The sequence below is a fragment of the Sparus aurata genome, chromosome 5, assembly GCF_900880675.1.
Source record: "Sparus aurata chromosome 5, fSpaAur1.1, whole genome shotgun sequence".
Taxonomy (NCBI): Eukaryota; Metazoa; Chordata; class Actinopteri; order Spariformes; family Sparidae; genus Sparus; species Sparus aurata.
In genome coordinates, this window is record NC_044191.1 from 27810356 (window position 1) to 27836614 (window position 26259).

The 26259-nt window shown below is 40.9% G+C and overlaps 2 protein-coding genes across 9 annotated transcripts in view; one reads left to right on the forward strand and one right to left on the reverse strand.

Moving 5' to 3' along the window:
- Nucleotides 1-7336, reverse strand: part of ipo11 (importin 11) — a 114859-nt gene extending 107523 nt beyond the window's left edge. For both annotated transcript variants that reach the window (XM_030417392.1, XM_030417391.1), the window contains exons 1-2: nucleotides 7201-7336; nucleotides 2305-2454 (exon numbers count right to left, since the gene is read on the reverse strand). In XM_030417392.1, coding sequence (XP_030273252.1) covers nucleotides 2305-2442 — 138 coding nt within the window. In that variant the 5' untranslated portion in view covers nucleotides 2443-2454; nucleotides 7201-7336. The remainder of the gene's footprint in view (nucleotides 1-2304; nucleotides 2455-7200) is intronic.
- Nucleotides 6190-25734, forward strand: hsd17b3 (hydroxysteroid (17-beta) dehydrogenase 3). 7 transcript variants are annotated; one of them, XM_030417396.1, is made up of 11 exons: nucleotides 6190-6253; nucleotides 22894-22940; nucleotides 23111-23186; nucleotides 23299-23406; nucleotides 23552-23619; nucleotides 23938-23982; nucleotides 24291-24325; nucleotides 24448-24529; nucleotides 24613-24678; nucleotides 24775-24924; nucleotides 25063-25734. In XM_030417396.1, exons 3-11 carry the CDS (start codon nucleotides 23126-23128, stop codon nucleotides 25159-25161), a joined length of 714 nt encoding a protein of 237 aa, XP_030273256.1. In that variant the 5' UTR covers nucleotides 6190-6253; nucleotides 22894-22940; nucleotides 23111-23125; the 3' UTR covers nucleotides 25162-25734. The 7 variants fall into 7 exon arrangements, with proteins under 7 accessions (XP_030273256.1, XP_030273253.1, XP_030273254.1 ...); XM_030417393.1 differs by lacking the exon at nucleotides 6190-6253 and adding an exon at nucleotides 10789-11016; XM_030417394.1 differs by lacking the exon at nucleotides 6190-6253 and adding an exon at nucleotides 14432-14572.
- Nucleotides 25735-26259: the final 525 nt, after the last annotated feature.

Below are 26259 nucleotides of genomic sequence, written 5' to 3' on the forward strand. Positions count from 1 at the left end.
TAGATGCATCAATGCAACTTGATTTTTGCTGGCCTGGCTGACATTTGATTTATTGATGCTGTCCCAGCTGTACCGTCTTCATAGTGATGAACAGAGACATAACTCTCCTGAATTAAAGGAGACAGGGTACATTGCACGCCTTTGGGTTAATTGACATGGACCATGGCAGCACAGGCTAAATTAGAGCAATAACTTTTTTTGCGTGTCTCCAATAACACCATGCCCCACCATTAATGTTTTAAATATGCCTATGGGACATAGTAATGACAAAAGTGGTAATAGTGTAACATAAAATAGTTAATACAAATGGATTGATTAACCCCCAAAGTTTACATGGAGTTAGAGAGTAAGCTGTGGGCTATGATTTCAACCCCATTTATTTAGCCTGTTTGATCACATTTTTGGCAAATTAGCTATTCACATTTCCTGTCTGTAATGCACCCATTAGTGTACAAGAAAATGAACCACTTGGACACTTAAGAAAACTTGACTATCCTTCATACTTCAGACATTTATTCGCTATAATGACATCCTCCAAGAGTGCAAGTCGCATGAATCATGTCTTTGTGTTCAGATTTGATGGAGTTATGCTTCCGAGTAAGATATTGTGGGACACGCAATTGGGTGGTAAGGGTCTATTTTGTCACAGCAGCAGCTCCAACTGCTGATCGGATCTATATAGTAAATCTGATTTTAAAGGAGGTAGGTTTAAAGATGGTAGAGTATAAACAGAAGATCTAACAGCCTCCAAATCCTGAAATGTTATCACTTATTTTATAATATCTTTGTTTTGAAGGTTTGACTTTCTCTCATTCTTGCTTGAAAGGGAATCTCTTCCTCGCTGGATTTCTCTGTTTTAACAGTTCATCTGGAATTGCTTGCTGTGATACTTATTTTAGGATTCAGCTTCATATTTATCCTAATCTGGCCTCAAGGCAGGCACAAGAACTTGACTGACTTACACAAGGTTCCTTATATTGTTCATTTTAAAATGCAGATACTGCATTCAGATTAGATGATGTGCCAGACAAGTCAGACAAATTAATACTACACAAGCCACATCAGTTTTATTGAAAAATGTGTAATTTACGACATACGTTGACTTAAACAGGACATTGTATTGCTTGTAATCTCTAAAATCTAAAAAAGATAAATACAGAAAATACAATTTTGTAGAACAGAATAAATCTTCATGCCTGGCTAGACAAAACACACCCTAGGCCAATTTCTCTACTGAATGCACATGAAACTGAAATTCATCTCCCAATTAAACCCTGGCTGAGACAGAGAAGCAAGCCTATTTTCTTAAAGTGTTTTTTTTTAACCAACATAAGCTTTGTGATAATATATGTACACCAAAAGTTAAGCGCTTGTCAGGGCATAGATGATGACGCAGACTAAGCTTTGTTGAATTCTTCAACACTGAAAAAGATTAAGCACGATTAAAACATGACTAAAGTGAAAAGATGTAAATTTAACTATGAAATGGAGGTTTGTGTATACCTCTTTCTGTCCTTTTCCATACCTTTCGCAATCTTATGATTTGTTTCACTGTGCAGATTTAAAGATATTCTCCTTCTGTTAAAGAACTGAATTACAAATAAATACCCCACAATAGTTGTTTAATTTACAGTTATGCAAACACATGGATGGCGAATGTGACAGCGTAATATCATTCAGCCAAGATACACTCAGATGTACTCGGATCATAATATACAACAATGAATTGCTAGTTTGTCCCCATCTTATCTAAACTTTAATTTAATTTGTAAGAATACATTCAGACAATTTTTTAACAGAATTTTGATTTTAAATACAACTAAATGCTGTTTCCAGTGAGGCAACAGTAAAGTTTACAACAGCAAAGTCACTGTATACACTCAATAATGCTTCACTGGAAACTAATCTAAAATGTCAGTAAAGTAAATTATACTGCTGTCATCAAAATGCAATGTGAACTTTAGAAAGAATGAAGAACACAGACATCAGTCAGTATCAGTCTTTCATCCTGTCCTCAGTCCATCTCCCACTGCTGATGTAATACATTGCCTGCAGATAAGTTACAGCTTGTACAGAAAACAGGGGCTGGTTTGGAGGAGGGGGACTGCCGCCAGCCAGTAGCTAGGTTTACAAGAATTTGCCAAATTTTAAGATTTCTAGCAACCAACCATCAAAAATAAGCAAAACCCTGACAAAGCCCTGATTTTCTTGTAAATTACACTACGTTTTTGATCTCTTTTCATTGCAGTTTGAATAGTTTCCACTCCCGCAGATTTATTCAAGTTATTTGGTATCATCCCTCACCAGAAGGACAGAGTAGAAACCTGGCTGGGTCTCCCACTGTCGGAGCTGCTCCTCCGCAGGCTTCAGCACAGCTGTGTCCTGACTGGTGGCCTGGGTTAAGGCTTGCAGCACCACTGAACTGGCACCGTCCATATCCATAGTTGGATATATCTGCAGGGGGGAATATGAGAGAAGAAGACAAGGGAAGAGTTTCACTGCACTTGTTGTGAAAAGTTCTGGCGGAGAAAAAATATCTTTTAAACTAGTTTTACCTTAGGGAAAAACAGCATTATAAAGCCTCAACTGAAAGCCGAGGCAGTCAAATTACATCTACAAATCTTTTAACAACTTTTTTTGCTTTGTATGGCTTTATCCATCCCCCCAAAGTTATTTTTATAGATCAAGCAGTGCCAAAATCACTGTCAAACACATTGAGAGAGAAACAAATCTTTCGGAATAAGAAAAGCACACCTGACAGAGACACAGGCAGGCATCTCTACTATGGGAAGAGCTGCTCTATGTCCCAGATAATATTCCAGCACCCTAGCTTCAAAGGTCCAAAGGTGTTCTTCAGTTTCAAAAGGAAGTACCTAAGTCACTCAGCCTCCATGCCTTACAGAAAGTATTCTCACATAGAATAATAAACCTTTCCCTGACTAGAGCTGAGGGATAATGAATATTTCCTCATGAGCAACACATTTCCAATGGATTTTGTCAAAAATAGGTAAATATATGAGAAAATATTATGTGACTGATCATTTTTATCTGCTACAAAGCATACACCACTTCTCTTCTTCAGCTCTTAGAACATTCCCAATTCTTTCACAGAACATCTCTTACAAACATGAGATGATACATTTAGAAAACTACAAATACATGTCAGTCAGTTAACTGATCATGTTGTGATGGTACAGTCAGAAGCTATAAGTAGCAGCTCATTCCAGATATAACAATCTTAAACACACAGTCAGATTATCTCAGTAAACAAGTAGGGCCTAATTATCCTGAAAACGTAAAAGTCTGGAGAAACTGTCATCTGTGGAACCGGCAGAGATAGTATGGTGAAGTTGTTAAAATGCTTGGGGAAAAATACTGAGCAAGGCTGCCATCTACAGCTCAGAAAGAAATACCTAGTACCACGATCCATTGTGTGCTTCTGTAAATGGAATGTTAATTATGCTCATTGCCACACAACAATAGAGCGGTAGTGCTTTGGCCACACTACTGTCACATAACAGAGACTGATTCTTTTAATAAAGAATCCATGAATTGTTAATTCGGTTAATGAATCTATAAGGAAGGGGTTAAGGGGCTAAGGTGTGATCATAACTGCAAACCACAACACAGCAGTTATTGCAGTTATTACACATGCACACCATTTAGGATGGAACGGGTGTCCCTGTTATGTTTGTGCACATGTAAACGAAAAATATCCTGCTTATAGGAATTGGATAAGCACTTATCCAAGTTCCGAGATGCCAAAATATGCCTGGAGAACCTGGATAGAAGCCGAGATACTGTGGTATGTAAACACCTCCTCCAGGTTTTTGAAGTATCTGCCATGTGCGCAGATACATCATCAACTCAAGTTACGCATTTGTTGGTCTGTCATTAAAACAAAAATAGCATATGATGCAAACGTCATCTGCATGTCAGACTCATCTTCCATTACTGGTGATCAAACTGTTATATGCAGAAGAGATAGGTATAACTGCAGCGGTCGAGAGAGCCTGAAACCAAACTGTGCTCATTCTTCAAACTCCGCTGGCACAGAAATGAGAGGCTTGATGGCAAATTAAATTTTCACTGTGGAAGTGATACCGCTAGAAATTCCAGTATCTTAACAGTGTTACTGATGACAATGATTGAGGTTGGAACTGAAATAAAAGCCGTTGCTTTGCCTCACTTTAAGTAAAATCCCATAGGTTATGACTGTGCATTTTTGTTGGTGTAACTGGGAAACGAGGCACGCGTGTCCTCACAGAAATAGACCATAAGGAGCCTGTCTGAGAGGCGGTAGTCTACAGTGTTGAAAAGCTACTCTTGACCAATCAGGTAGTGTTGTGAGCAGGACAGAGAGATGATAAAGTGGTGACTACAGAAAGAGAGAGGTGGAGGGTCTGATGTGGAATTTTAAGCTGATGAAAATGCTAAAGCAGCCAAAACCTTTACTTTCATGATTGATTTTTAAGTACATATCATAGCAAATACTTGCAACTCCTTTAAGTTTGTATTCAACATGAAAATACTTTACGATCTCAGCTAAACGTGCTGAAAAGAAACACACAAAGCAATCTATTTATTTTGGCCGGAAGAAAAATGATGCTTGGTCTGTGGATTTTTTCATCTACTAGTCTCCTTTGGGCTGCGAATCAAAAAGATAATTTCAGACACTGGTTGATTAGAAATTGATTGTCAGAGTTTATAAATGAACCCTCGAAGCCACAAATTATTCAGTACCGTGCTGGTGCTAAACTGCATTGTAGGGATGTCAATGTTTAATCGATGAATCGCCGTTAAGAATTTAAGCGATTAAAAATGCATGAACTGACAATCAGATGGGCACAGACACGTCAAAAAGACTCTTCCAACATGTGTCATATATTATTTATGATTAACTGATAATCGATTGTTAAGGCAGCCAACTATCAATTAAAGAAGTTGCTTAAAATGTGCATCCCTACTGCATTGCTTCACTAATGACTAGTAGCCAAGCTGCATTTCTTGGATAATAGCTGGGAGCTAAACAGCATTTCTTGAATAAAGGCTGGGAGCTGAACCTTAATGCTGGCTTAATTTTGTATGAGGAAGCAGCTGAAAGAGTATGAAGTGCAAAGTGGGAAATAGTTTATTTATATGAATGGGATCAGATCAGACTTGTGTTTTAAGACTTCACCAACCATTGGCTGCTGAGGTAATGACGTGGGAGTTAGTAACTGCACAATCTGATGGCTTTCAGATGCAATAACATGAGAAATTACAGCGCTTAATTAATCTCAGTGTGGGAACATTGTCTCCAGAAAGGCAACAAAGTCAAATACAAATTGTGTGATGCTACACGTCAGTTAAATAGTAAAAATTCAACATGCTGTATCTGAGAAGGGCTCACAGACAGGATTACGTTTCAGATAGCCTAGCTTAAGAAAGTGTGAGGCGCATCGGTCTCAGGCCATCACCCAGTTGCTTTGCTCAATGATTAAGATCGATACCCTGCAAGTAAGCATGGTATAGGACAAGTTATTTAAAAAGCTGAAGCTTTGGTACCTCAAGCACGAGAGCTGAAAGTCCAGCTAAACAGGCCAGACTAGCACCTACTGGCCAGCCAGAGTTATTTATGAACCTTGTTGGATTAGTTTATTAGTGAACTCACCTGTCACAAGCTGCTCTACTGACCACCACAGGTAAATTCTCAACTTGTGGGAAATACTGCTCTATAAAATCAGCCCAGGCACCCTCTGGATATGGCAAATTTGGGCTTTCAGTCGGAACAAGGCCTAAATCCTGCATGTATATGGGTGATGTCTAACTAAACTACCACTACTATTATCGCATCTCACACAGCTGCATGTTTCCAGGGGTCATCACATGTTGCCCTGGTGATGGTTGCTACGTTTCTAGCTTCTCAGACTACTTCTCTATAAAGAGTTATGCCAGCAATGCAGTTTAGCTCCCAGCTTTTAGTGAAGAAATACAGTTGGGCTCCACTTTTACAATAATCTGCATCCTTCAGCACACTGCCCCTTCTCCAAATGTTCATATTCCTTCCTACGATTTTTCATGAATTCTCTCTACTTCCAGCAAAAATTACATATTAACCCTTATGTTCCACATCCTCTCGTCCGGTTTAGGAATATGTTTTTTCACAATGTGACATACAAGATGTCCTCTGTAAAAACAAAAATTAACATTGCCAGATTCCAGTTCAATTAAAGCCCATGTCTCACCTGTGCACACGTCATTCCCCAACCAGGTGAGAAATGCATGCACTCTCACCATATATACTAAGAATTCATATCAAGAAACTTGCTTGTTGACATTTATAGGCAATTTGCAGCGCAATTGTGTAAATTGTGTAACAGGTAGCTTGTCAGCATGACGCTAACAGTCGAGTATTGTTGTGTCGTAGCTAACGTTAGCTGGTACACCTGTGCGAACGAACCTCTCGAGTCAACACTGAGCTCACTGAGGGGCTTATCCAGCGTTAGCCAGCTAAGTGTCGGGTGTTTTGCATATGCGATGGCCTCTGCCGCTAACTAGCTTAGTTGTCAAATGCTGGCTGAGCGAACGAGAACGGTGGCTGCGACATAACCATCCTCTGACGTTCATACATGCTAAACATTTAAAGCCTCATCTCTGCCAACAAAAACGTAATTCACGATGCGGCCAAGATTTATTTGACAGAAGCCGAGTTATCATCTGCCTGGCCCTATTACAAAATACAGTTTTGTGCACTCACGGGCCTCTCTCTGCCACAGCATAGGGACGTTGTTAAGATAAAGATTTTAACATTTTGGTTATCAGATCTGGTAAGAGACGTGATTTGAAGTGGGTCAGCTTGTTTTGAAAACGCAAAGGAGGACCAAAACATGTTCAATGGTAAAGGGTCGGAGGGGAGCAGCAGCTGTACCATTCCATAACATGTTTGATTCCCAGATGAGTTTGGTAGTTCAGGTTGCTTTAGTATCGCTCTCTGCCCCGGTCATCCGCTATGAAATTAAGACAACAGCCCATTCACTCGTGAAACGGGCGACACTGAGTCCCCCAAGCGTGCACACCCCAAACACCAAAGCTAACTTTGGGCTAGCCAGCGAGCTAAACTTATCCAGCACGGAACCAAGGGCCGACAACGTCCGTCATTCCAAATAACCTCTTCCTTCAGGCGGATGTCTCAAAACTGAAACTTCAAACCGGACTCACCTAAGAGACTGACGGTAGAAAAGCAGAGTCTGTGCTTGTAACAGTGGCTGCTGAGTGCTCCACCACTGGTAATGTAATGAGAGATGGAAACACACGCTTGTAGGAATGGCGCGAGCCACATAGCAGGCGCGCGCTGATGACGTAGGAGGCTTTGCAGAAATCATCATCGTCATGAATGAACGCAGCCAGCTACTGCTGTTGCTGCAGCTGTGCAGGTGCCTTCATCTCATCAGCATTGTTTATACTTATTTTTAAACAATTTATTTACATGTTACTGTCGTCGACGTCGTCGATGTTATCATTGTTATTATAAAATTACATAAAATCCGAAAACCTGGAACATCATACATAATAAGAAGCCTTAACTCTAACATCATACATACACATCTTTCCTGTTGATAAGTAGAATTGTGTTTTGCTCAAAATATTTTGCTTAATTCAGCAAAATCAATACCCGAAAATCTGAGCACTCAATCATATCAATGCAAAATCCATGTGAAACTCAAGTATTGGCATTAATGCCTTCTGTTCATTGATTTGCATAGTAGCAATCCAAACACATTATGAAATTGAAAGTGACCGAATGAGAAAAAGATAAGAAGATGAAATAGTAAGCAAATTAGTAACATCTCACAGTAGACAACAGCATTATGTCGGCCACCCTTAAGTTATGTGATTAAATAGTGTTTGACCACTAAGGAGCAGAAAGATTCCAAAGGACACTTACAGACACACACCAGTTTATTAAGCGCTAAAAGCTATTGTCCAGGAGACACGCAGCATCATGAAAATCCAAATAGAGATGTGTCTTTGGCAACTTAACAAGTACAATTTTCACTCTTTGCAGCTCTGTTTTCACAGTTAAACAGGCTCTTCAAGAAAATCAGTTTTCCTCAACAGCCACTTATTTACTGTGGCTGTTTTCCAGGAAGTATGCATTCCTCTCCCCACTTCCTGTTCTCTACACACACCTTCTAACACGCTGATCTCACTATCATACTGGTCACATTTAATACAGTGAAATATGGTTCATAGCATGCAAGATATTCTTACTTATCATGCCCCCACCAAAGTGGCTTTTACAGTTTTTTTCGATTGCTAAGACGCATTGGTCAAAACTGAAGCAACATGTTCAAAACTCTTAGCACAGTCTACAAAACAGAAATGCATGTGGGCTAAACTGTGTCTCGCTTTTCATTGCTTTCAGACGAAGTGCATTCAGTGACCACAGTCACCGAAATGGATGAAGTCTTTTCTCGTTCACTAGTTCACACCTGCAAAACACTATGCTTTAACAGCACATTTTTCAAATGCTAACACACTTTGTTCAAAACAGTTTAAAACACACTCAAAACAGAATGGTGAAAGGGGAAAAAACACTGTGAATTTCTGCTGCAGCCACATTGAAATCTATTGAAAATTATATCAAAATATTGACAATAAAAATAAATAAAACGAAGATGCAATTCCAAACAGCTGATGGTAGTTTTCAGCTGAAAACTGATTCAGGTGATCTGCGTTTTGGCCTCATTAGAAAGCATCCAAGGATGTATGTGCTGTTTTTGCCTCCATACTCGCCCTTCTTGAAACCCACTGAAGATTTTTTTTCAGCATGGAGGTGGAAGGTTTATGATCGCTCTCCACACAACCAGCTCTCCTCGCTGGATGCAATGAATGCTGGTTGTGGAGATATTTCTCCCAAAGCCTGCCAGGGATGGATCAGACATTCAAGAAGATTCTACCCTAGGTGCCTTGCCAGAGAAGATATAAGATGTGACGTCGAAGACAACGTGGCCGAATGCAGATGACAGGGTCTGAATATTACAGTATACGTGTGTTGTTTTTTAGTTTTATCTCTAACTGTATTTGTATTCTACCCCTGTAATTCTGAGATTCTGCATTATTCTGTTTACGTAATCTTTATTTTTTGTATGGTCCTGAAGTACTTGTGCAAAAGCACAAATGTTCTTGAATAAATCTCTGCATTCCTGATTCAGTGTTGTTGCAATATATTACAGCATATACAATAATTTAGAACCATTAAAGTGCAAAAGATCCTTTATAAAATACTGATTTACCTGACAAAAATCATTCTAACTTGAAATATAAGATGTATTTGATGTAATGTTCTTTGTTGTTAGTATTTTGTCGTTCAGTTTGTTGAGAGTGATTGTGTGTGTTTCCAAAGTGAGACAATGTGCTAGTGTTTTGTTGAATGAGCTTCTTTTGAGACAAGTATGAAGTGTTTTGTTGGTGAGACACACTTTTGGGCATGAGATTAACTGTTGAGCTGAGCTGCATGATGGAAATGCAGACTGTGTTAAGAGTTTTGAACATGTCACTTCAGTTTCGATCAATGCGTCTTAGCAATCGAAAAAAACTGTAACGGGACAGAAACAAAGAAATCGCTGTTGTTTACATTTATGAACACATCAGTATTCTACGCCATCAATAGAATAGTGATTCTTTTGTTGGCATAAGAAGAAGTTTTTGTTTGTAAAAACAAAAAAGGAGACAATTCCAGTTGAAATGTTTCACACCCTGCTGAACTTCAGTGTGGTTTATTTTGCAGTCACCACACATACGTTGCATCACTCAGGGAAGCGTTGGAGGAAGTGCAAATATTTGGGGCAAATATTTTTTGTATTTTGAGTACAATCGAAGGTGCAGTGGGTGGGCAGAGGATTAGCTTTGATGGGAAGACCGGTTCAGTAAAGTAATCTGGTTGGTTTCATTTACCTGCCACTAGCGTATTGACTTAAGACTCTTTAGGTTCTATATTTTTTAATACCATTCTTTAATAATGCATGCTGAAGTCTCAGTTGTCAGTACTGCTGTTTGTATTTATGAATGACTCATTCTGTGGTTCAGTGGGTCTTTGTGCTACTGGTCAGTTTCCTGGACAACAGTCTGTCTGTGAGACGCAGCTCACACTAAAATGTTCAGCTCTTGGTGATGTTATCATGGACCTCAAAGCTTTTCTTGGCAAGACCTGCCTGACTCTGGCTCTGATTGGTTGCCTTTGTTGGTTGGTGTAAGAATATTAGGGTAAGCCAATCAGAAGCAGAACGAGAAGAATATTTGTTTTTTTGCAGAGTTGCGAAGGCATGACCTGCCCCACCAGCCCCACTCCTCATGCCTAAACATAACAAACCCAAGGCTAAGAGTTCTAGCCAGTCAGAGGCAGAGGAGGGCGTTTTATGACTGACTTCCCACTGTTAGACGAGATAAGATCGCACTTGTGTAATGTTCTGTTGTGACTCTCCCTTTGAAGCCATATGTTCATACTGCTGGAGCAGTTTCTTATAAATGATCATCAACATTATGTATGAATGAATAAACAGTGTGTGAGAGTGTGAGAGAGCCCCCCGTTGCTTGAAATTACTCGGCCTCTGTGTTTGATTAGTTTGACTTTTGTTTAATTTTGGGCTCCTATTTATGAGATTTCCTGCAGAGGCCTATGACTGCTCCTGCTCCTGCTCTGCTCTGGCCCCTGTGTGTGTGTGTGTGTGTGTGTGTGTGTGTGTGTGTTTCTACAATGGGAGTGGCTATTCTCTCTTTCTTTCATTCTTTTTTTGACTTGCTGAATTAAGATCTGTCTCTCAGAGCAGACAGAAACACACAGAGAGGCTGACAGCTGGAGTCTGCTGTTGTCCCGGACAAGCATGGATCTCACGGATTTGTTTTTCATCTCTCTTGGCACTGCGGTCGCTCTCTACTATGGAGTGAAACTGCTGCTTTTCAGTAGGATGCTTTTCCCAAAACTGTGGTTTCCACTTTCAGAGTCCTTTTTCACCTCTATGGGAGAGTGGGCAGGTGAGCAGGCCTATGTGTGTGTGTGTGTGTGCATATATTGTAATGTATGTCAGACCCACAGTCACTGACACTTTGATGGATGGCTCAATTAAGATATAACATGCAATTTAATATGCTTTTGTGATAAAAACACAATTGATTTGTTGTGTGTGCACGTATCAGAATGTGCCTGGGTATGCAAAAAACTGCAGAAACTTGACTTGTCTGAGCTGGTAGATGCATGCAGAATTGTGAAAGAACAATAAGAGCTTGATTAGACTTTTCACTGTTGAACAGAATAAGACTGCGCTTGTGTAATGCTCTGCTGCGACTCTTCCCTTTTGAAGCCATATGTTCATATTGTTGGAGCAGCTTTTTATATTTCATCATCCATGTTTTGTGTGGATTAACAAAACACAAGGCAGCTCAAATTATTTATTTTATTCGAATGTTACACAACATTCAATCTGAGTTTTCTGCAAAATGCTCGCTGCCAATGTGGTTATAGTTTAAGGTTTGTATTGGAATGACAAGGGAGGCAAACTGGTGTCACTGGTCCGTATGATCTGGCCCGTCCTCGGAGAACATTTTGCCGTCAAGTGCCTTTCGGGAAGGGTTGTCAGAAGGAGTAATCAATAATATGAAAGGCACCACTGCCTTCTCTAGAGCTGCTGCAGACAATTATAACTAGAGGACAGTGTAGGTGTTTTAACCTCAATACAACTGGGGCACAGAGTCAACTCTGGCTTGCCCCTCAGACTGTCTCCCAGAATTTACGCAACATTCCTCTGCAGGTCCCAGAGCAGTCTCAAATAACCTACCAGCATCTTGGCATCTCCTGTAGAGGTTATTCATTCTCCCACAGCACTAAAAGAAGCCTGATTAAAAAGGCGCAGAACTGGGCCGATCTGTCTTTTCTTCCCAGAGTCCACTTCCATTCCATTACAGCACAGGGATAACAGCCACCAGAACAGCATGTTCCAGGCTGCAGAAACCCTGTCCCCCTGTGTTCATTTGCATTTGCAGAGTTTGTGTCTCCGCCCAGAGTCTTTTCAATGTCAAGTGGCCTGAGATCAAAGTGGCCACAGCGCTACTACCACGGTCAATTCAGGACCATGCATATGTGAAATGAAAGTTCACAGTGAGTGTATGTGTGCATGTGTTTGCGTCTTTGCCTTTGATTGATTAGAATGTGTATTTGAGGGCAGTTCATAGGTGCCTTTGTCAAGAACTTATTCAGAGGTCTCTGTAATGATTTTTAATCGATATTCCTAAATTTACCATAGTCACACTCTGAAATATCAATTCATGAAACAGGTGTCATTAGAATTATATATACGTATGCTCCATCAGGAGCAATACGTATTGATACAACTCTCCACAGTAATGCTCTGTAGTTGTTGCAGGAAATCAAAATGTGCACTGAAACTGAAAGACTGTGTCAATGTGGCTCAATCATCTCGCTGCGAATCAGTACACAACATGCCATTTTACCTGGAGGCATGGATAAAACAGTGTTTATCACACCAAAAAAAACGCTTCCCTTCGTGTTGTCCTCATTAAAGATAGAATCTCAGCACTCCATTTGCGATCATGGCATAATGAAGCAAAAAGGACAAAAGCTGTTGACAAAACAATGCCTTAAATTGGCGTCAAAATAAAAACAGCCTCTGTGACATAAACAAAATAGAGATATAACAATCCAATGAAACCTACACTATTTGAAACTACAAAAGAAACAGTATGGAGTAATAGCAGCAGAGTGAAGTGGTGTCCACCTTCCAGCTCTCTTCCTAGAGGACACTAATGGGAGGTGTTGCTGGTTCAGGAGGAATTTTTAATATATTATGTGTTGCCATTGGATCTCCTCCAGTTAGACATGCTTCTGGGATGGATCCTGGTTAGAGCTAGGGATTTGATCAAGGTTAGCAAAGGCATTACTCTCCTTACTCAACTCAAACGATTTTGTTGTTCCCTATCTTTACATGAAACATCTAATGATTGACTGTCCATCTTGGGAGAGAGATCCTTCCTCTGTGGCTCTTCCTGAGGTTTCTTTAATTTTTTTCCCCCTGTTTAAAGGGTCGTTTTATGGTGGGGAGTTCTTCCTTATGCGGATCAAGGGGCCGATCACCGATCACCGATCACCGATCACCAAAAGCAGTATCTGCCGATCCCGATATTGCCGATCACCGATCACAGTGTCAAATCCATAAATTCTTCTATATTGTTGTCTTGTGTAACTTTCATATATTTAATTAATGATTCTTCTTAGAAAACATTGACATTGTATAAAAAAGTATAAAGATTAGGAGATGAGAAAGTATCATGAATTGACCACCGTTTTATTGCAGGCTGAGGCAATGTGCAATATTTCACACTCAAGAGACTCTCTTAGAGACAACTTGGACTCAGCTTACATAGAGTAACTGTAGATTACTAGTGGGAATGCATGCAGTCAGGGTGGGAATTTTGTCATTTTAGGGGCAAGTCCATTTGGCCTGCACTTTTGTTTTCAGGGGCACCAAGGCCACATGACAGGGCACAAAGGCCACTGAGTAAAATTTGTTGATTTACCTTTCAGACTGATACCATAACATCCTAATTTATAATAAGACATGGATTATGTATTAACACATTTTCTAATACCAAAATCAAGTTAAAGTTACATTAGAAAGTAGTTTTTGTTAAGTAGGGTTAGGGTGAGGTGATTTTTGTGACACCACACTGAATATTAGTGTTATTGAATATTTCTCCCAATAGAAATTCCCCAAAATTATGGCAAAGCACATTTTTCCAAACAAAAAATGGTAGAATAACAGCAGGAGTATGGGGTGCCGAATGTAAAAATTCAATCACACTTTTGTGGCTGATATATTTAGAATATTTAGCTCAATTTTCTCACATTTAGCTCACTTTTCTCACATTTAGCTCATTTTCCTGACATTTGAGGTACAAATTAAATGGTAAATCTAAATGCTAAATCTAAATGTTAAATCTAAATCTAAATGTTAAATCTAAATCTAAATGCTAAATCTAAATCTAAATGCTAAATCTAAATCTAAATGTTAAATCTAAATCTAAATGCTAAATCTAAATCTAAATGTTAAATCTAAATCTAAATGCTAAATCTAAATCTAAATCTAAATCTAAATGCTTAATCTAAATTCTAAATCTAAATCTAAATGTTAAATCTAAATCTAAATGTTCAATCTAAATCTAAATCTAAATGCTTAATCTAAATGCTAAATCTAAATCTAAATGCTAAATCTAAATCTAAATGTTAAAAGTTAAATCTAAATGTCAAATCTAAATCTAAATGCTAAATCTAAATCTAAATGTTAAATGTTAAATCTAAATGTTAAATCTAAATCTAAATGTTAAATCTAAATCTAAATGTTAAATGCTAAATCTAAATGTTTAGAAAATATGCAAATAGCCCACGCCTGTCAGCGTGCACAGACCCGCCCACACCTCTGACGGACCGACGTGCTGTGGATGCGGAGGCAAAGAGAAGAAGGACCGAACATGGCCGGCTCGCTCCAATTAGGAGCTACTGAGTGGGCAGTTATGGCAGGTGTGCCTGTTGCACTCCAAGGTGCACTTCCGCCGGTACCGTCCACACCGTTAACGGTAAGTTACGTAGTTAAAAGTTGAACTTTTCGCTGTATTCTGGGAGAAGCTATTGTTAGCTAACCGACCTAGCAAGCTAACATTTGCCAGTGTGACTTGGGTGCCAGCTAAGGTTTTGTGATTCACTGAAAGTTACTTTCGACTGTTATTTAGAGTTACCCATAACTTAGTGATTACAGGCAAGAAAGCTGACTGTGCCTCATGAAGCATAAGCTGTGGTAGCTAAATAATGTTATGTAGCTAACTTTCCCAGATTGCTAACGTTAGCGCTATTGCTCGTTACATTAACCGAAGGACCAGGAGTTTTGCCGCCATGAAGGACATTTAATAAAAAACAGGTTGACGTGTTGGCTCTTGTTTCTTGAATCCCTGGATGCGTTTTCTGTCATGAACTAATGTTTCTCAGTTAACTTAGGTAACAAAAGGTTGTAATGCTATATCACAACTTTACTTACTGATCTCAGTGATGTCATAGTGGTAGCAAAGGTGGCAGTGCCTGAGGACACAGCTGTAGGGGCCTGTGGGTTAACCAGGGGTGTGGAGACCTGAAACAAGAGCCAACACGTCAACCTGTTAAAAATCCATGTTAAAGTGTTTAATGACCATAAAGTCCGGTGTACACCACAAACATACTAACAGGACACATCCTTGGAAAGCATAGATTCTTTGATTGCTTTAAAAACAGCTTTCAGCTCATATTGGTTATGCCTTGGAGAAGAGTTTTAAGTATTTTTTTTTTATTAAATGTCCTTCATGGCGGCAAAACTCCTGGTCCTTCGGTTAATGTAACGAGCAATAGCGCTAACGTTAGCAATCTGGGAAAGTTAGCTACATAACATTATTTAGCTACCACAGCTTATGCTTCATGAGGCACAGTCAGCTTTCTTGCCTGTAATCACTAAGTTATGGGTAACTCTAAATAACAGTCGAAAGTAACTTTCAGTGAATCACAAAACCTTAGCTGGCACCCAAGTCACACTGGCAAATGTTAGCTTGCTAGGTCGGTTAGCTAACAATAGCTTCTCCCAGAATACAGCGAAAAGTTCAACTTTTAACTACGTAACTTACCGTTAAAGTCCGTGTAAAGCGGCAAAAAAATTGTGTTATGAGTTTGTCACACCAAAGAAACATGTATCATTGACCACTGAGCCAAATTTGAAAGATTAAAAAAATTGTTAAGTATATAAAATTAGGTCTCTAAATCATGGAAAAACAAGCACTTCTTTCTGCTGTGAAACGCTGGGGGCGTGTCAGTTAGAGGCGCTGGAACCACGCCCATGCGGCGGGGGCTACACGTCATGTTATTGACGTCGGTGTCTCCCCAGGTGTTCCCCAGGTGTTCCCCTTGTCTATCTAAACCCGCGGACAGTTTATAATCATATAGATGCTGTTATAACATGTATTGATTGAGATCCTGACCCACTAAACATCCTGGAAAGTGACGGAGTGAAGTTTTTCGCGCTAAATTACATATATATACATAATCACCATCAGTAAACAGGACGCTGTCTGACTCTGTCACTCAGGGGGACGGAGGCTGTTTTCTGGGGGACAGTTCCCTGTAGTCTCGGTCAGGAGGGCTGGCGGTCGCGGTGATTTATTTTCGTCAAACACTCGGTGAGTTAAACACTCTTGTGACAAGCGTGACAGACGCTGTTTTGTGAGCAGAAATGTGAGGAAGAGTCGGGAGGACAGGGAGGGGACGGACAGGAGGACAGACGCTTCTCCACATACAGCTGTGGGATTTGTTTTCCTCATAAGTTGCTAAAGACAGTTACAGTTACTACGTTACTTTTGTTCGGTCATGTAACGTTGCTTTGTGGGACATTTCTCTGTATTTACTTGAGTGAAGGACCTGTGCAGTTAGACTGTCAGACCGACACGCCCTCGCTCCGCGCCTCCGGATTATCCGTTCACACTGGGACGGCTCACCAATAATGCGGCCCTGATACTACAGCCACATACCGCCGGTGGGACCCGCCGTCAGCAGGACGGAGAGGGTCGGCTGCGGCGCGGCCACATCATGCCGGTGGGACCCGCCGTTAGCGGGACGGAGGGCCGGCTGTGGCGCGGCCACATCATGCCGGTGGGACCCGCCGTCAGCAGGACGGAGAGGGTCGGCTGCGGCGCGGCCACATCATGCCGGTGGGACCCGCCGTTAGCGGGACGGAGGGCCGGCTGTGGCGCGGCCACATCATGCCGGTGGGACCCGCCGTTAGCGGGACGGAGGGCCGGCTGTGGCGCGGCCACATCATGCCGGTGGGACCCGCCGTCAGCAGGACGGAGAGGGTCGGCTGCGGCGCGGCCACATCATGCCGGTGGGACCCGCCGTTAGCGGGACGGAGGGCCGGCTGCGGCGCGGCCACATCATGCCGGTGGGACCCGCCGTCAGCGGGACGGAGGGCATGCTGCGGCGCGGCGGCCACATCATGCCGGTGGGACCCGCCGTTAGCGGGACGGCGCGGCCACATCATGCCGGTGGGACCCGCCGTCAGCAGGACGGAGAGTGTCAGCGGCGGTCAGCAGCTGTCACATCTCCTCGTGGCGGAGGAGAGGATGCAAGCCGGGGACGGAGTTGACCAGCGTCAATGGACTCCCCCGTTTCCTTACGTTTCATCCGAAGGAAACTTAAATAAGATAACAGCGCAGTCACCCTGCACACTGTGGCATCCAGGAAAGATACAGAGCGATGTGGAGGAGACATGGCTGGTTAGCTGACTGGTTGGCTGGTTAGCTAGCTGCAAACTATTGTAAGCAATGCAATCCGAAACTGGAGAGTGAGTGGGAGAACCGCTGAAGCCCATGCGCTGAACGTATTTATACCACTTCCGCAGCAGGGCGGGGTTTATGCAAATCATATGGCCGCGTTACGTAACGCGGCCATGATTTGCATGATTTCTGACCCGCCCATTAAATCCTGAACACAGAAATGTTGAAAAACTGTTTGTGAGCCTAGCTCCAAAATTAAATTCTACATGGCCGAATGGCTTTAACATGTTTTAAGTAAACATATTTATGACCCGTTTAATGTGTTTAGAAGAAAATGGCTGATTTTGGTTTACACGGACTTTAACGGTGTGGACGGTACCGGCGGAAGTGCACCTTGGAGTGCAACAGGCACACCTGCCATAACTGCCCGCTCAGTAGCTCCTAATTGGAGCGAGCCGGCCATGTTCGGTCCTTCTTCTCTTTGCCTCCGCATCCACAGCACGTCGGTCCGTCAGAGGTGTGGGCGGGTCTGTGCACGCTGACAGGCGTGGGCTATTTGCATATTTTCTAAACATTTAGATTTAGCATTTAACATTTAGATTTAACATTTAGATTTAACATTTAACATTTAGATTTAGATTTAACATTTAAATTTAGATTTAGCATTTAGATTTAGATTTAACATTTAACATTAAGATTTAGATTTAGCATTTAGATTTAGATTTAGCATTTAGATTTAACTTTTAACACTTAGATTTAGATTTAGCATTTAGATTTAGATTTAGCATTTAGATTAAGCATTTAGATTTAGATTTAACATTTAGATTTAGATTTAGAATTTAGATTAAGCATTTAGATTTAGATTTAGCATTTAGATTTAACTTTTAACACTTAGATTTAGATTTAGCATTTAGATTTAGATTTAGCATTTAGATTAAGCATTTAGATTTAGATTTAACATTTAGATTTAGATTTAGAATTTAGATTAAGCATTTAGATTTAGATTTAGCATTTAGATTTAGATTTAAGATTTAGATTTAGCATTTAGATTTAGATTAAACATTTAGATTTAGATTTAACATTTAGATTTAGCATTTAGATTTAGATTTAGCATTTAGATTTAGCATTTAGATTTAGATTTAACATTTAGATTTAACTTTTAACATTTAGATTTAGCATTTAGATTTAGATTTAGCATTTAGATTAAGCATTTAGATTTAGATTTAGATTTAACATTTAGATTTAGATTTAACATTTAGATTTAGATTTAGAATTTAGATTAAGCATTTAGATTTAGATTTAGCATTTAGATTTAGATTTAACATTTAGATTTAGATTTAGCATTTAGATTTAGATTTAACATTTAGATTTAGATTTAGCATTTAGATTTAGATTTAACATTTAGATTTAGATTTAGCATTTAGATTTAGATTTAACATTTAGATTTACCATTTAATTTGTACCTCAAATGTCAGGAAAATGAGCTAAATGTGAGAAAAGTGAGGTAAATATTCTAAATATATCAGCCACAAAAGTGTGATTGAATTTTTACATTCGGCACCCCATACAGGAGACCATGGATGGTGTGGAGTGATTTTGGTGGCACTACACTCCAAATAATAGTGAAGTTATGGAATTATTTGTAGTTTCTCTTTTCGGTGTTGCACTTTGTAGACGGTCCCTGCGCCCTCGTAAACGGCTGACCATAGAGACCAGAGTTAATGTCCAGACGCTCGTTTAGATGAAAATACGGTTGTAGCTCGTTGTCTTCCTCACTACGGTAGGAAAGACCCGTCGTTTGGGTTTTAACAAGGTTTCACTTATGAGTTATTGATCCGGGAAGTTCGAATCTGTGAATATATTTCCAACTTTACCAAACTAAATCCTACATAAGTCAGTTACGTATCATGTCAAAACCGGCTGCGCTCGCTCGCTGTGCTGTAAGTTTCGTTCTTCTGTTTTGAGACGCTGCTGCTGTCTGAGAGGCTTTCACGTGAGATCATCGATGAGACTCCACCTGCGCGAACCGCGGACTCACTGAAGTTACTGTGAGTGACTACTGTGCACTCAGGTGGCTGTAATTAAAGGCAAGCCCGCTACGCTGACCGGGCAAGGGGCACAGAGGCCACTGTGGCCGTACGATGAGTTTTTTTTCACGCTGCATCAAGGCCAAAGTGCTGGGTAACAGCGGCCATGGCCGCCGTGAAATTCCCACCCTGTATGCAGTCAATGCACTGTCTCTATATTGAAACGTCATCCGATCGGCCTGATTTGAGCTATTTTGAGAACTCCGATCAAAACCGATAGGGGCATTATCGGCCGATTGCGATCGGTTGCCGATCGATCGGTGCATCTCTACTGTACATACTGTAAAGCTCAGGATGTGATTGAGATTTTGGGCTGTACAAATAAGATTCATTTAATCTGATTTGACATACAAAACAAATGCTTCATTTATTTATCATATTTTGACAGTTCAGCCACAATAGATTTGTGAAACTGTGTATGAATGTTCAGATATGGGTCAAAAATAGTCAATAATCAAACATTCAGCTTGGTATTATCATAAAATGTGGACAGGAAACAGTATTATCATAAAACTGAATTAAATGGGACTAAGTACTGAGCCTTGCAGGGACCCCACATTACACTCACCAATGACTACATTGTTGTAACCCTCGCAAAAAACACTTTTGACCACTGTGCTGGTGGCCGAACAGTGTGGGGGAGTAAAATAAATCACAAAACAGAAACATTGTTTTGTTCACTAACTATTCCCAGTACTCCAGTGCTTATTTGCAGCTGTTTGGCAAACAACCCTTCAATATTTTGTTGGAATAAAGAAGTAACTCAGGACACTGTCATTATGGTGGAATGTTGGCTCAAGGCGAGTGTTTCTACAAGAGAGGACGAATACACACACTTCATGTTATGGTAACAGATCACTTACGCCAACCTGTAGTGGTATCCAGCCAGTAAGAGAGTTAGCAAAAAAATTTTTTTGCAATTTTGTCAATCCATCCATCCATCTTCTTCCGCGTTATCCGGGGCCGGGTTGCAGGGGCAGCTGCCTGAGTAGGGAGACCCAGACTTCCCTCTCCCCGGACACTTCCTCCAGCTCTTCCAGGAGGATCCCAAGGCGTTCCCAGGCCAGCCGATTGACATAGTCACTCCATGACCTGGGTCTTCCTCAGGGTCTCCTCCCGATGGGGCATGCCAGGAACACCTCCAGAGTAAGGCATCCCGGGGGCATCCAAAACAGATGCCCGAGCCACCTCAGCTGGCTCCTCTTGATGTGAAGGAGCAGCGGCTCTACACCGAGCTCCTCCCGGGTGACAGAGCTCCTCACACTATCTCTAAGGGAGCGCCCCGCCACCCTGCGGAGGAAACTCATTTCGGCCGCTTGCATCCAGGATCTTATTCTTTTGGTCATGACCCAAAGCTCATGGCCATAGGTGAGGGTAGGAACGTAGATTGACCGTTAAATCGAGAGCTTTGCCTTTCGGCTCAGCTCTCTCTTCACCGCGACAGACCGATACAACGGCCACATTACTGTGGCCGCTGCACCCATCCACCTGTCAATCTCGCGCTCCATCCTTCCCTCACTCTTGAACAAGACCCCAAGATACTTAAACTCCTCCACTTGAGGCAGGAACTCTTCCCCAACCCAGAGGGAGCAGGCAATTTTGTCAAGTCTATCAAAAATGTATGTTGCCAAAGCGAAGAAAAAGCTCAGTGTCCGAGAGCATCATATGATTTGACAGCTTTTCAGGGAGAGAGCAGTGAAAAAAACCCTGAATGCAGAAAGATTCTGTTGGGTTCTAAGTGCTATAGCGTAGGCAACACAATTTGCTTCAGTTTCTTGAAGACGTTTCACCTCTCATCGAAGAGACTTCTTAAGTTCTAACTACCTGGAGGGGATTTGCAGGCTTTTAAACTCTGTGTGGGAGTGTCCTTACAGAGTCATTAAGGTCATGTGTGAGCTCTGAGTTTCAGCGTCGTTAGGGCCCCTTGTGAGTCGTTGACCTGACCGGCGTGCACCTTGGATGTTAGGGCTATGTGAGCGTGTGAATGGTTGTTAGGCTGTCTGGGGAGGGAACTCAGTACAGCATTGTAGGTGGTTGATAAATATTGTCGTAGACCACCTCCTTTGTTGAAATGATGGTCGTTCCAGTTTGACATGGATGGATATTTTTACTTGTCTTTCAAACCATTTATCTTCTCTGGCCAAGATGTGTACATTGTTGTCCTCAAAGGAATGATTTCTCGCCTTCAGATGTAAGTGGACAGCCGAGTCTTGACCCGAGAAGTTGGCTCTCCTGTGTTGTGCCCTTTGCATCTGGAGAGGTTGTACAGATTTGTGCAGGCCTGGCTTGATTGAGCAGCATAAACTACATTCCTCTGTTTATGCCTGGGTGTTTTGTCCTTAGGATGGACTAGTTTCTGCCTCAGTGTGATGCTGGGTTTGAAGTGAACCAGGAAACCATGTTTATTGGAGATCCTCCTAAATTTTCTCACATGTTCCCGCGACATAAGGAATGACAAGGTTGTTACTTTTTTCTGTCTCTTCCTCACCGTCTGCTCTTGAGCTTTGAGAGGTTTTGACAAAGGTCCAGTTTGGATAGCCACAGGTTTTAAGTGCTCCTTTGATTTGCCTCTGTTTCTTCTCCTTCCCCTCTGTCTTTGTGAGCACAGTCTCGGCCTGATGGTTTAGGGTTCTGATGACCCCCAGCTTGTGCTCCAGTGGGTGGTGAGAGTCGAACAGCAAGGATTCATCTGTGTGTTATCTCACGATATAGCACTTAGAATTACTGTAAACTAGGTGACTGAGAGCGTAATGACATTCTGTTGGTCTGCTGATGTGAATGCAGAAGACAACATGAAAACAATATCTAAAAGGTTTTGTAGCCTCGAGTCATCCGACACTATTGTCATTTGGCCAATTTAACAGCGGCTGCACAATCTTTGTGAGGAGCATTCAGTTTGTTTAAGCAACTGGAAACATGGAATAGAACTGAATGGCTGCTTGCATTTCTGCAGTTACTCGTCTTGCATCACTCATTCGGCCATTCCCATGCTAACAGGAGGCAAAACCAATCTATGCTGTTGCATCCAAAGCCTTCTTTGCTTTACTTCCATCTCAAACAGCTGCCCTAGAAAACCAGGCCTCATCAAATAACTATTCCTATCCTTTTGTGCCTGCAGAAAGTGAGGAAAATAGCCTGTGATCTTTCTAATCTGGGTCAGGGGGAGATGGGAGAGTTGGGAACCACTGGAAACAAGCAGTTCTTGTTTTTTCCTCAGCAAATTCTTTATCAGAACTGGGGAACATGCTGTATCAGTACAGTCCGTAAGAACAGGATAGGTTGGGTTCAGCGTAAATAGAAACAAACACAAACACAGTCCTTGGCTTTCTCTGACAGCAGGGGAGGGGAGATGACATGGTGGAGTTTCGACACAAAGCGCCCCCGGTGTTTAGAATGAAAAATGCATGAGAGTTTGACAAGTGATTGAAGCCATTAATAACACTAGTCCGTGTCCCCATCTCTGTTTTAGTGGTGACCGGTGCTTCAGAAGGCATAGGAAGAGCATATGCATTTGTGGTAAGTGATTGTTTGAATAGCAATAGCTTGTTTGCTTTTATTAAAAACATTTCTGTACTTAAACTGGTTCAAAGTGAAAACACTTTCAAAGATAAGCCACATTTTGTCTCTTAATTTTTTACATTAATCATTTCTCCTACACTACATTACTGCATTATTGCAATCCTCAGCTGGCGGAGCAAGGAATGAACGTGGTAATCATGAGCAGAACCAAAGTAACACTGGACCAGGTGGCCAAAGAAATAAGTAAAAACTTGCATTCTGTATTTACATATTTTATTGTATATGCTTTTAAAACCTTGGATCACATCTACAAATGTGCAGTGTAATGCTGACCCCACATTTTCATTCACCATAGGTGACACCACTGGGCGGAGGGTGAAAGTGATAGTAGTCGACTTCATAGAGGAAAATGTCTTCAGTGAAATTGAGGATGAACTTAAGGACCTCAACATTGGAGTTCTAGGTTGGATTCATTTTTTTTTTTTTAATCCAGTAATATGATGATTGGAGATGCTAATATGCAATAATATACTTATTTCCTTAATAAACAATATGCTGATTTTCTTCCCCCAAATCTGAAACTGGATTTCCTTTCTTTTACGCCCCAGTCAATAATGTAGGCACGCTGCCCAGCCTCATCCCCTGCAGATTCCTCGAGATTCCAGAGCTGGACCAGGTCTGTGCCCCCATTTTCCTTGAAGAGAAACAAAAGTTGTGTTTTTACTTTCACTGTTACTCGCCAAAATGCATTCCCTTCCTGGCACAATACTGCATTTCTCTGCATGTTACCAACACCCGTAGATCAGTGTGCATGAGACAACAAACCCAATGAATCAGCCACTGAAACTAACTAACTCCTCAACCTTCCTTAACCATTAACCCACTGTACAGTCTGTATCCTTTTGCTTTCCAACTTTCACTTTATTAGTGTTTGAGGAAGTTAAGGAGGTTCTTAAATGTATTTTGAAACCTGATTCTGTGTTTATGCTTCCAGACAATTACAAAGGTGATCAACTGCAATGTGAAAACCATGGCGAAGGTAAGAGTATGTTTGCCGTCATTTTCTATTGCAATATCATATCAGCTCTAAGTGATGTGTGCGTACAATCAAAACAGAGAATCCTGCAGACTTTCCACCACTTACTCACTATACAAACAACATTTTAGTCCTCAGACTTTCATCAGGAGAAGTTCATACAGTCTTTTATCTACATGAACTTTGTACGATGAAGGTCTGATGACTGTTTTGGACAGTGTGAGGGATTATTTGTTTTGAATTCTGTCTATGAACTCTATCCAACCTTACATTTGTCTCACATCTGAACTTTTTCCCTTTTTTTTCTCCAGATGTGCAAAATAGTCCTTCCAGGCATGGACAACAGGTTTCCTACCCATGTTTTCTTCATTAGATGTAATGTGTTATAAGAAAAATATGAAACATGCAGATTTAGCATTGAGTTTCTGGATCCGAATGTGAGACAATAATTATTTTCTGCCTCCACAGGAGAAAAGGGGTGATTGTGAATATTTCATCTGGAGCCGCTTCGATTCCGTTCCCTCTGTACACCCTGTACGCTGCATCTAAAGTGAGTCCAGCATCACCAGTACATCTCTTGTGTTCTGAGTTCACATCGTATGATCACCCACGGTCTAATTTGTGCTCTGACAGGTGTTTGTGGAAAGATTTTCTCAAGGTCTTCAAGCTGAATACAAAGACAAAGGGATTATTATACAGGTACTGTGATATACTAAATGAACCGAGTTACTCATAACTTAGAGGTGAGTTAGTCCTTTAAATGTGACTGTGTCTCTGTGGGTCTTGTTTTCTCAGGCAGTAGCTCCCTTCGGCGTCTCCACTCGAATGACAGCTTACCAACCAACCAACATGGTGACTCCGTCCCCGGAAGACTTTGTTAAATTCTCCCAGCAGTACCTCAGAGCTGGGGACAAAACAAACGGCAGTGTCAGCCACACACTTCTGGTAAGCCTCAATGGCACAGTTACACATCTGATATATTGATGTTGAATAATGCCAGGTAACATGGCAACAGACAACTGACTAACCCTTCCACTGTGATTATGGATGTGTGTGTGTGTGTGTGTGTGTGTGTGTGTGTAGGGTTTGTTACTGCAGACTATCCCTCCCAAGCTTCTGTATGCAGAGTCGATGCTACGCAGCGTGCAAGACTATGTCAAGCGCAAAGCAGCAAAGAAGTAGAGCAACTTTTGAAAATGGTAGGAATAAATTAGCAGGAAACGGCAAAGTGTAGACATTTTGATTGAATAGTTCAAATTGTACATAGAAACTAGTATTATTATTGGTTACTGTGTAATAGTACGTTTGTTTATATATTGTGTTACATTATGGGTAAGCCACCCTCAGGAAAGCCCCATTAGTCATGACATTCATTTTCTTTTGCTGTCAATACATAGAAGGACTGATACATCAGTTCTTTTGTTGTTTTTTTTAAAAATGTCAAAAAAAAAAACGTTCTCTCTTTGCATCACTGCTTTATTCCAAATATAGACTCAGTGTTATTAGGTACAACTAAATGTGATCCAATACAACTGTGCTGCAATAAACTTTTGTATAAACTGATAAACTTTTTGCTTTATGGTGTCCGCTGTATGATGGTAATTTTTGACATTGTCATAGAGGTGTTAATCACTGTAAATAATGTGTGTGTAAATATGGAGGGTCTACAATTTAGATACACCTCTAAATTTGACAACAAAACACAAGCTAACTACCACCTCAGCAATAAACATTTATTGTGATTGAATTCACACATTTCCCGTTTCAGTGTCACTAAAACTGAACATTACTGAACATTACTGATTTAATTTACTACAAAGCCATTGTATTGAATAGCAATGGATTGTGCAAGTGTACACAGTGGTGTTGCACTCAGAGACTGTGGGGAGCCAGTTTCTACATACTGTTGCTTGAATATAGGGGACACTGAGTCTAATTTACTGCCATTTAGGGGCACCAAGATCCCAAGGGAACACAGATTTCCCTCAAGAAAAGTTAATGTCACTTTTTAAAATCAATTTAGAGGGGCACTATGTCGTTTTGAGGAAGAAATTTAAAGAGCAGAGAAATATTTTCACTTAAGGATTTACTTTGTCAAAGAACAACACCGTACTGTTGCACACTGTCTATATTAGACTTGATTCTTCTCGAGGTTTGCTTATTCATATGGAAATATATTAAATAACAAACTTTCCTTGTACTATCACCTCATTACTATTGTAAATATGTTCTCTTTCTGAGATTGAATTTTTTTTTGCCCCAAAACAATGTAATGCACCT